This window comes from Delphinus delphis, chromosome 6, assembly GCF_949987515.2.
Source record: "Delphinus delphis chromosome 6, mDelDel1.2, whole genome shotgun sequence".
NCBI lineage: Eukaryota > Metazoa > Chordata > Mammalia > Artiodactyla > Delphinidae > Delphinus > Delphinus delphis.
In genome coordinates this window covers 113,812,794-113,824,630 of record NC_082688.1, presented here as the reverse complement: position 1 = coordinate 113,824,630, position 11,837 = coordinate 113,812,794, and the positions used below count along the sequence as shown (strand labels likewise).

Genomic DNA, 11,837 nt, shown 5'->3' with positions numbered 1-11,837 from the left:
ATGATAACAGGGGGGTCTATACTGGGGTTCTACTGAAGTTAAATATTAGACATTCTGTTCTTAAATGCACTTTGGTAACCCAGCTAATGGGAATCTATTTTTGGCTGTCTTTGTCTAATTTCCTGAATCCCTCCTTCACACACACACACACACACACACACACACACACACACGCCCCTTTCTTTTTCTCTTAGAATTGGTATAAGAAGAAGAACTTATGCTTTTAGAGTTTTGGTTTTACCCACAAGATCCTTTGCAAATAGAGGTATTTTTCAGTTGCAAAGATGAATAAAGGGCCTCAATCGTACATGTTATTTTACATCAGTTTCAGCTCTAAGGGAAAAGCTCCAGCCAGGGAGTTAGATCTGGATTTGAGCGGCAGCTTCACGACACACGACCCGCATGGCTTCAGACAACTTAGCCTCAGAATCTCCTCATCTGTGAAATAAGCTTAGTATCACCAGCTTCACAAGACCGCTGAGGTGATTACCCAGGAAATGCAGGTGAAAACGCCCAGAGCACAGCCTGCATGTATGAATAATGAATTTTTAAGCTGCTGGATGAAAGCAGATGTCTCTGAGTCTGTGTATTTTTCTATTTGGTATTTTATAAACATTCTTAGAGCCCACTTTCTACCTAAGGTGCTGCCCTAAATGCTTTGGCAAGCAAGAGAAGAAGTGTCCCTGCCCTTCAGAAATTGAAAATTTAGAGGAAAAGGCAAATGCAAAAAATGCGAGGCCGTGGTCAACAGAGGTGCAAAGTAAACCATAGGTAATACTCGATGAAACCTGGAAAGACCCCACGTAACAGGTGGGATTTGAGATGAGTCCAGAGTTTGGCTGGAATGAGAGTAATTCTGCATCACCATCCATTCGTGTTACTTGTCGTACCCTACCTCTTCCCACACTGTTTCCTGGAAATCCAAATAGTCTTCCTTCATTCACGAGAACAGTCCAATCTCTCAATTTGCACAACCACTCACATTCAGGTCCGTTTTCCACAAAACAAAGGACGCCCAGTTAATGAGACTTACTACTCTTGGAAACCTGGTAGAACTAGGAATGGATATTTTCTGCTGTGCTCCTGGCACTTGAGCAGGATGTCCTGAAGCTCTGGCACCAGGAAGAGGGTAGACAATTCCTGGGGCGGCAGGTGGCGGGGGGGGGGGGCGGTGTCAGGAAGGACTCCCTGCACAGAGGGCCCTGGAGCCATCAGTTAAATCCTGAACAGATGTTCACGGTGGAGTCAGAGGATGCGAGTGTGTGTGGAGATGGGCACGGGTGGAGAAGAATCCAAACAGAAGGGACAAGGCCAGAGTCACTCAGGGCTGGGGTGTGGGTTGTGTGTCGTGTATAGGAGCCAAGAGGTTCAGGGCAAAAAAGTAAGACACGAACTCATGCAGACGGTCAGGGACCAGTCCTGAAAAGCACTGTTCACACTGTTAAAACATCCGATTGAGTCCCCCAGTCATCTGTTCTCAGTCATGGGAACGAGTTGCCGCAAACACTGAAAATACTCCCATCAAGACCAACGAGTCAAAGCTCGAACGTCTTTTTCTATTCTATACACTCACGTTTTGCCCAATATATGATATTCTCACCCCGACCTACGACTATATACTCTGTTGAGTGGACGACACTGCAGTGTCCTCAAGGCTAGCACACTGGGATGTGTTTGTAAACCTAGGTGCTCCCGGGGATGTTTCTTTCATGTGAAAATCAACCACCCCGTGGGCCAGAGTAGAAAACAGAGAAGCACTGCTCTGGGCAGGAAGGACTTAGGCAGAGAAGGACACAGGACGTGTCTGATCTTGGGAAGGACCATTCTGGCTGAGGGAACAGCTCGTTGGGTGCGACCCGGGGGAAGGGGTAAAGGGGGCAGTAGCAGAGGTTAAGACAAGGGGGCCCCGTGGAAGGTATTGTGGGGAGAGGACGGACGGGACTGGACTAAAGGACACACTCGTGGAAGATGAGAGAGGGTGGGTTAACACACTGGTTACTCAACCCCTAGGGCTGGTCATGCTGAAGCCACTGAAACCGTTCAGGAAGCTCTTGTCAGACAGAAGTCAAAGGAGAGTGGGGTTCAGGGCGTTTGGAGATCCAGGGGCCAGTGCTCCAAAGGTGAGTATGTGCCCTATGGTAACGGAGGCCCAGGACTTCTGTAGGATTTCCTCAGAGGGCTCCAAAAACCCTCAGTTCACTAGAAATCTAAGAATCTCCGTTACACCGAAACAAAGCTGAATTATTCGCTGAAACCCACATGCTGGCAGGTGCCCAGTCAGTCCAGCTGACATTTCAAAGTCCAAACTCTTTAGGTTCTCAGGTGGTCGGGATGAGGGTGACTTAAAAGCCAGATGAGAGAAAGGACTACAATGCGGGTGTTGAATAAGAAGCAACATGGGTTTATGGACCCCGGGCCCCTGGGTCACTATGAATGAGTGAAATACGCATTATCCATGTATTTATTGATATGAGATGATGAACATGTGTTTATCAACTTCATGAGCCGTCTATATGTGACTTTTCCAGTCTGTATTCAGTTCCAGACAATAATTGTGAAATTCTGTCAGTTAAAGAACTCCGTTCATTATTTGCTCAGGGGGTAGATTCTGGAACCAATTTTAAATCTTCCAATCACTCATGATCTCCTGCACAGTGAGTTCATGACACAGTTTATTCTGTCATGTAAAAAGGGAGTGTTTTTTATTCCTCTGTCAAAACCTAAATTCGCAAATGACTAGAAGCAAAGATTATATTTTGATCACCTTCTGGTGAGAGTTCAAATGGAAATGACAGACACTGGGACTTACTTTGCCTGCGACAAGTGATTCTATTTCTAAATCTGACCATTTTCAAGGTAAAAAAATAATTTTACCATATACACATTATTTTCATGTCACATTGGAAAGTGTCCACTTTTTCAAAATTTCCATTCTGCTCTAAGATGTGAACAAATTAGGAACACGTACATTAAAAAGGACTTTGCTTTAAAAGGTATACACGCTGAGAAATACCTGACACGACAGTCTCTTACTCTTTCAGAAGGTTAAACTAACGTGACTGGGTTAACTTAAAATACACCTCAAAAATTAGTAAGTTAACTTACTCTCGGTCAACAAGCAAAACTGCATTCATCAAGAACACACAGTCTGCTTCAGTTCAGCTGTGCATTATACCTGCTAGAGGTTCTGAATTAGCCATGCCTACAACCTCTATCACTTCTTTTGGTTTCTTTCTTTAAGTGGCTGTAGAGTGGAACTCCAATCAGATTATTTCACTCTCTTGCTTAAAAAAACACTCCATGTCCCTTGGTAATCACGTGACAGCTCACCTCTATCTTTGCTTCCCACCCGAGTCACTGTCAAGCCAGACGTGCCCCATTAACTAGGCCCGTCTCCCACCCCACACCCTCTTCTCCAGGACAATTCTCATTTGTCTGATCTGTTTGTCTCTCTTCAGTTTTCCTGATACAAACAATAAATATGATCAGTATAATGACTTCAAGAATCTGATTAATTCATGTACATTCTGTATTTGTAAAAAAAAAACAAACAAAGTTTATCATATTAATTATATATAAAGCCAGGTCATTTGGCCAAAAATCTCATTAATGAATTTTTTTAAAGCAATCATTTAACTTAAGTGACATCACCAGTGAATGAGAACATTTTAAAAAGATGTCTCACTGCACAGAAAATCACGCATAGTTTTGAGGTACCCTCTGCAGACAAGGGACGTAAAATATAACTAGAAGGATAAGGAATGAAGCCACAGAACAACTACTTGTATGGCAGCAAATTATAAAACAATACTGTACTTGACATAGGCAAAGCCCCAACTTTAAGAACTGTATCAACAAATGAACTTATCTACGAAATAAAACCCGACTCACAGACACAGAGAACAGACTTGTGGTTGCCAAGGGGGAGGCGAGGTGGGGGAGGGATGGACTCGGGGTTTGGGATTAGCAGACGCAAACCGGTACATACAGGATGGATAAACAACAAGGTCCTATTGTAGAGCACAGGGAACTCTATTCAATATCCTGAGATGAATCATAATGGAAAAGGATATAAAAAAGAATGTATATATATGTATAACTGAGTCACTTTGCTGTACGGCAGAAATCAACACAACATTGTAAATCAATGGTACTTCAATAATAAAAAAAAAAAGAGGGGCTTCCCTGGTGGCGCAGTGGTTGGGGGTCCGCCTGCCGATGCGGGGGACACGGGTTCATGCCCTGGTCCGCGAAGATCCCACATGCCGCGGAGCGGCTGGGCCCGTGAGCCATGGCCGCTGGGCCTGCGCGTCTGGAACCTGCGTTCCACCGCGGGAGAGTCCACAATAGTGAGAGGCCCGCGTACCGCGAAAAAAAAAAAAAAAAGAACTGTATCAAATAGAAAAATGCAAGACACTAATGAAAAATAAAAGGTCAGTGAGTGGTAGGTAAGTTTAAGAAGCTCTCAGTGTAGACTGACGTCATCAGGGAGCCTGGTGTTGGGTGTGAGGATGCACAGAATGCGGCCGAGCACAAATATTGGAAAACAGTCCAAAGAAAATAGAGGAACACATACCTACAGGTACACTGTAATCACTTGAAAAAAGTTTTAAGGCCCAAAGCAATTAATCAATCAATTAATTTTTTCAAATACTTGTTTAATTCAGGGGACAAAGTTAAAACTGGTAACTGAACTGTTTCCTTAGCTTAACTGGTCAGTTCAGTCAAAATGGCCCCTGACGGATGGTGATTGTCAGGGACGATGTTGGTCAGAGGTACAGACTCCCGGTTTTGAGGTGAACAAGTCCTGGGATGTCATGTACAGCACGGTGACTCCAGTTTTCTTTTTTTTTTAATTTAATTTTATTTATGTTTTGATACAGCACGTTCTCATTAGGTATCCATTTTATACATATTAGTGTATATATGTCAATCCCAATCTCCCAGTTCATCACATCCAGTTTTCAACACTGTCTTGTATACAGGAAAGCTGCTAGGAGCATAGGTCTTAAATGTCCTCATCAGAAAAAAGGGACGTGCAAGGTGAGGGGTGTGTTAACCCACCTTACCGTGGGGATCACTTCACAGTGTACACGTGGATCAGGTCACACTGTGTACCTTAAACTTGCACAATGTTCTATGTCAATTATACCCCAATGAAACTGGAAAAATATGACCATTAAAAGACAAAGTCAGCATCCCAATGAGAAAATAAGTAAAAGGAACACTAAGTACGTGTCTTACATGGAATAGTACTGCTCACTTGAGCTTAACTGAAGTATAATTGACATAAAATGAACACAATGATTTAATACGCTATATAAATGGGCATGAATGACAAGTACTATAAAACTATTTCCTGAATTACTAAACATTCACAATGTTTTCTTAAAAAAAACATTTTTAGTGTATTCGTTTAAGGCCAATTGATAAGGAGATCATTTTAAGTGACTAAGGATATTGGAACTGTAATAAATAAATGAATAATAATTTTTGCACTACACTGTAAAAATACATTGTACTAGTAGTCTATATAAGGATTAAAAAAACTGTGGACTCTTATTTCACATACAAATTGTGTCTGATAAATCACTATAGGCAGTTCCAACTTTATGTATAACTTTCAGAGCTTTTTTCTTTCTTTTTTCTATCTTTCATTTGTTTTTTTTGTGCAAAAGATAAACAGTTTCATTTTGTAGCACATACTCCAGTAGAAAACTGGGGGATCCTAGCCCGGCCAGGAATGAAATGTTCTGTTTTGTGATGGACATTTCCACACTCAGTGCTGAAATTGCCTAGGTAACTTACACTTATTTAACAATATGTCCCATTGTTTTCAAATACATTTTCTCTTTTATACTTTACAACAGTCCTTTGGTTGAGAGCACACAGCAAGACTAAGGTCACCAGGCATGAATGCTACTGCCCCTCCAGACTTGTCCAAACAAGCCTTCTAACTCCTGAAACAGGGAACTAAAGTTACCTCTTTCCCATGCCTCAAAAAACCTTTAATATTTCCAATGAAAAAAAAAAAACAGAAAAAGCTACACAGACAAAAAGGATTTAGTAAAAGGCAGTGACAAATAGCAGAAAAGAAATTTTACATTTAAAGGCATGGCTCTTCTTTCAAAAGTTTAAATCTTAAATTTCTCTAGGGTTATAAGATTCAAAACAAAATGACTGAGGTGAGGAGAACTCAATCAGGAAATTAATTTTAGAATCTGATCTCTGAACTTAATTTAGTAAATATAAGAAGAATCATAGTCTGTTTTCCTGATAGAATCTCAGCCAATGGGACTGGCTAGTGAATAAGGGAGATAAAATTCATGATGTCTCCTAATAAATAGCTTCTAGAATCATGGGTTGACTCAAGAGAACTTAGTTTCTGGATCATTGCCAAGAAGCTTGAACTATTAGAAGCAAATTGGACATTGGTTTGTAAACTCAGGCACGGGCATCATAAGATGCAAACTGTGTTCATATTTTAATTACATATGTCTGTCCGTCTAGGATTTAAGAAGAATGTTTCACTACCTTGGTTGTACTTCTACGTACGAAAATATGTCCATATTACAACTACTCTATGGTTTCCAGTCTACTTCAAACAGGCAGCTTCCTGTTTATCAACATCAGTCAAGCGGAATACAAATGGAATTGAATTCTTAGTTTTAACTCAAGTGAACAGTTTTCTTAATCCCCCAAAAATCTTTTCATAAATATTTTGGCATCGGTATATGCATATTTCTTGGACTAGAAGTTCGGTCCAGTCTTTTGCTCATCAATTAATTAATTTTCTGCTGTTAGATGATGGGCCCTGGAAAACTTCACCTGCTGCAAAAGAGCTCGGTGAACCTGCCCGCTGAAGGCCTGGAGACCTGTTTTCTACAGGAAGACATTTTTCCCAATGTTTCTGGGCAAACTCACGACAAACAGGGGAGAGCTCCCCTTCTTAATACACTTTGGTGGTCTGAGTGTCATCCTACAGAGCCCAGTCCTGCTGGCTCTGTCTCAAATAAGCGACTCAAAGCCTTCTGCCATTTTATTATTAGCATGAATGAGAACTGAAACAGAGAATTATCAGTTCACGTCTTCCTCTGTAGCTGCAGAGGCTTTGCCAAAAATCTCTGCCCTGTCTTCATCATGAATCCCTAATCCAAATTCAAATGTTTCAATTTCCTCTAATATGATTTCAGGGCCTCTGAATTGTTAAAAAAAAAAAGCTGTGGTGGTTAACTGCCACTTATAACTCATTTAAATGGGATGAATCCCCACAATTCATCTCTTTTCAGTTTCTATAAAATAGTCTCCAATTCCTAAGAAAATGCTTACTGTTTACTAAGAAGACATGTATTTATTTGATTCTTACACTCTTCTACTATTAGTTCTAGTTTCTCCGTTTCCTAGATGAACAATAGATGCCAGTGCAGGAGAAGCCAATAGACTAGAAGAACACAATTAAGTCTCTGCAATTGACATACGATTAACACATTTGTTTAATAGACCCGTGTGTATGTCTTAGAGTAATTCAAACATACAGAATGTACTTTTGTTTTTATTTATCTAAAAAAATGTTGAAACCTTTGGTGTGCATTACTGCAATCCCTTTCTCTCTGACTCTCCCCACCAGGTGCAGGGAACCATCTTCCCAGCTCCCAATTTCAACCCCATGATGGATGCCCAAATGCTGGGGGAAGCACTCCAGGGATTTGGTAAGCCTGGTGATTTCTAGCACCTTTCTTGATCATTTTTTTCCTGTGCTTTACCTTGTCTTAAGACTGTAATATGGGTGTAAACAGCTGATGTCTAACAGAAAGCAAACACTGATTCAAACAAAAAGCTGGGCAAAAAAGTAGAACAAGAAAATAATAGAAAAGATCAACAGAATTGCCTCTCGCAATTGCAGATCTGACCTTGACATGTTTTTGCCTTAGATGCTTAAATGCCTAACAACTAAATGAAATTCCAAACCAAAAAACTTAATCTGGGATAAACATCCTTTTTTTGCCCTTGTTTGTTTTCTAGCCTGTTTCCTTTGAGACTCCCACATCCAGCCAAGTCAGACTTCCTGCTGCTCCCCCGGGGGATCTGCTTTTCCACATCCCTGCAAATTGGCCCAGTAATCCCCCTGCCTGGAAGGCTATATTCTTCTCCCATCTACTTGGAATTCAAATTCTCTTCCTTCAGGAACCCCTTCAATTGAGCCTTCCTCTTTGAACCCTTCTTTGCCCTCCAAACTCATCAGTCGTCCCAAGCCCAGCACCTGCTTCTGCAAGGTCCTGCCTCTGACCCCACCTCCACCAGGCCTGTCCCCTCCCCCCACCCCCGTCACCTGCTGACTGGCCTCTGAGCTCCCAGGGCGGGAGGCTGGGTCAGGTGCTTGTAAGTGCATGTCCAGTGAATGAACTAGAGTTTAGGAAAGAAATGTAGAGAGAAGTGGGAAATTGTTGAGTTCTTTTAAAAAAGATTTAATCTTTAAGATATGACATGGAGCTGTTAAACATCCAACCTGTCCTAAGGAGACTTCTGGTGAGCACGAAGATGAACACTGACAACAGAAAGGAAACGTTTGCATGAAACATAAAAAGCCTTTCATGAGAAAGCAAGCTCTCAGCTTTGAAGACAAGGTCATCTTTACACAAGCTATACTGTGTGTGTGTGTGTGTGTGTGTGTGTGTGTGCACTAGCAGGACCCTGGAGGAAAACAATAAAGGACTTTGAATGTGCTCTAAAGTCAACATTAAGAGTCCGCAATGCTTATGCCTTTAAAAATATTAATCATCGCTAGAAAAATCTGGAGACAGGGCACCGAACAGTTATGGATTAACTTTTTCTTCAGGAGAATAATTTTTGCTTTAAAACTATAAATCAGAGCAATCTATTCACTGAAAATTCTTCTTTGTGCCAGTTTCAATTTTCCTGTCATCGCAATTTTAGGGTCAGAATTTGGATTCATTTTGACCCTTGTAGGTAGGTTTTTGCTCGTCAGTGTTTTAGCTGAAGAATTTCAGGAGGTTTGGGGTTTGACGGCACACCTCTGCTCTAGTACGACAAAGCAAGAACACAGCTCAAGATGCTGTGAAAGTCTATCCATCCTGATGCCCCTGGCAAAGGGCAATCGAAAACGACAATTGCAAATGTTTTCCTCGGCTACTGTGGGGTTTTTCCAGCTTTGCTGAGACACAAATGACCTATAACATTGTGTAAGTTTAAAGTGTACCATGTGATGATTTCAAAGACGTATATTTTGCTAAATGGTCAACACAATAAGGTTAGTTTACACATCCTTCCTCTCACAGAATTACCATTTTTGTCATTATTGTTATGGTGAGAACATTTACCCTCTACTCTCTTAGCCACTTTCAAGTATGCAATACAGTATTGTTAACTGTAGTCACCATGACGGATGTTAGATCCCCAGAACTTACTCCTCTTATAACTGGAAGTCTGTACACTTTGACTGTCACCTCCCCCTTTCCTCCATTCCCCAGCCCCTGGTTGTTTCTATGAATTCAGCTATTGTGGATTCCATGTATGTGAGATCATACAGTATCTGCATTTCTCTGTCTTATTTCATTTCGCGTAACGCCTTCAAGATTCATCCATGTTGTCACAAATGGCAGGATTTCCTTCTTTCTGTGGCTGAGTAATATTCCATTGTGTGTATCATATTTTCTTTGTTCATTCCTTTGTCGATGGGACACCTAAGTGGTTTCCATGTCTCAGCGATTGTGAATAATGCTGTAATGAGCATGGGGGTGGAGATAACTCTGCAAGATAGCAATTTCATTTCCTGTGGATAAATACCCAGGAGTGGAACTACTGGATCACATGGTAGCTCTATTTTTAATTTTTTGAGGAACCTCCGTAACGTTTTCCATAGTGGTTGCACCAATTTACATGCCCACCAACAGTGCAGGAGGGTTCCCCTTTCTCCACATCCTTGCCAACACTTTTTATCTCTTGTCTTTCAGATGATGGCCGTTCTGACAGGTGAGAGGTGATATCTCACTGTGGTTTTGATTTGCATTTCCCTGATGATTAGTGATGTTGAGCAGCTTTTCGTGTACTTCTTGGCCATCTGTACACCTTCTTGGGAAAAATGTCTATTCAGGTCCTTTGCCCATGTTTTTCAATCAGATTATTATTATTATTTTTTTTACTATTGAGTTGTATGAGCTCCTGATACATTGCAGCTATCAACTCCTTATCAGGTATATGATTTGCAAGTATTTTCTCCCATTCTATAGGTTGCCTTTTCACTTTGTTGATTGTTTCTCTTGCTCTGCAGAAGCTTTTGAGCTTAATGTAGTCTCACTTGTTGGTTTTTGACTTGGCTACTGTGTCTTACATAGAAAAATCAGAAAGCAAAAATATTCTCTGACGCAAATGGAAATGAGTAGTTTTAACAAAAATTGTCTTAAGTTGTATAACAATTCACCAAGGAAAAGCAGTACCTCTCAGGTAACGATGTCTAACAGCGCAGTCCACTTGCCAAGTCCTAACTGCGACAAGCTACTTCCCTACCCACGCACTCTTAGAACAACTGTGTTTCTTTTGTCTCAGTTAATATATATAATTTCCAGATCATGCCTATGAGATCCTGGGAAGGGGAACTATTTTTAACCTATATGCCTAACTCACGGTAAAGCTGCGTCCAGGACAAAATGAATCTTTGTGAAACACTGGGTGCTACTTAGACTAGGCGTCCTCACCTGCCCCAGCCCTCACTGACCACCAATATGATGTGAGCCGTAGGGTGTGTGTAGACCTTCTTTACAGAAGTGGAGGGAGTTTCCCTCTATTCCTAGCGGCTGAGTTTTCCTATATTTCCCCTAGAAGCAGTCGTTCAGCATTTACTAATTCATGCTCACGGTGACTTTGTAGAAACCTTTCACTAATAACAAGAATCAACTGTACATCATAAAAACCTATAAGACTGCTATAAGACTGTGACTTTGTAGAAACCTTTCACTAGTAACAAGAATCAACTGTACATCATAAAAACCTATAAGACTGCTACGGTTCATCATGTCAGATTTTTCTGTTAAACCGTCGGATAGGAATTATCTAGAAATTCCTGCCCCTAATATAACAGGACAAGAAAGAGAAATAGATACGATGATTCTAAAAAACAAATCAAAATTCTCTGAAATTGCAGAGGACATTATTAATATATCTCAAAATCCAAGGTAATCAAGCAAAAGCATTATTAAAAACTGTGAGAGTTCAATAATTTTTCTGGATACAAAGTCAACATAAAATTTGACATCATTTACTTCATTAAGCAATTATGTGTTAAGAAACAAAGCAAAAATAATATAGCTTGAAATATCAATAGAAATGCAAATATGAATAATTTCAACAAAATCAAGTTTCTTGTTATTTGTAAAAACTCTACAAATCTTTACTAAGTCTTTTAGAAAAGAAAAACACATAATTAATTCAACAGATTCATCATGTTAGTGACAGAAATATAATTTCTCTAAATCGATTCCTAAGTTTACAGTTATTTTAATTGAAATTTTAATAATATTTTTGAGATCCATATGATATTACTCTGAAATATCTCTAGAAGGATAAATGAGCCAGAGTTGCTATGAACTTTGAAAAATGGAGAGTAATTCAGAGAGGTAGGTTGTGGATAATCCCGACAGAACAACAACGAAAACCAGAAGGCTACAAAAATTACAAAGGTGTGACGACAGCAAAATCAACAATGGATCCAATTGAAAAACCTTCTGTTTATTATTAAAAATACGTTCCTCTGGACCGCCCATCACGCAGTCAGCAGGTCCCTTCAGAACCACCTAATGTCCCTTGGCTCCAGCGCTGAACCT

At 40.5% G+C, this 11,837-nt stretch overlaps 1 protein-coding gene across 1 annotated transcript in view; it reads left to right on the top strand.

Annotated features, from left to right (window-relative positions):
- The first annotated feature begins 2,018 nt into the window (after positions 1-2,018).
- The window catches only part of LOC132427739 (annexin A10), a 42,978-nt gene continuing 33,159 nt past the window's right edge, over positions 2,019-11,837 (top strand). The window contains exons 1-2 of the mRNA XM_060015383.1: positions 2,019-2,120; positions 7,628-7,709. Of these exons, the coding sequence (XP_059871366.1) occupies positions 2,019-2,120; positions 7,628-7,709 (184 nt within the window). The remainder of the gene's footprint in view (positions 2,121-7,627; positions 7,710-11,837) is intronic.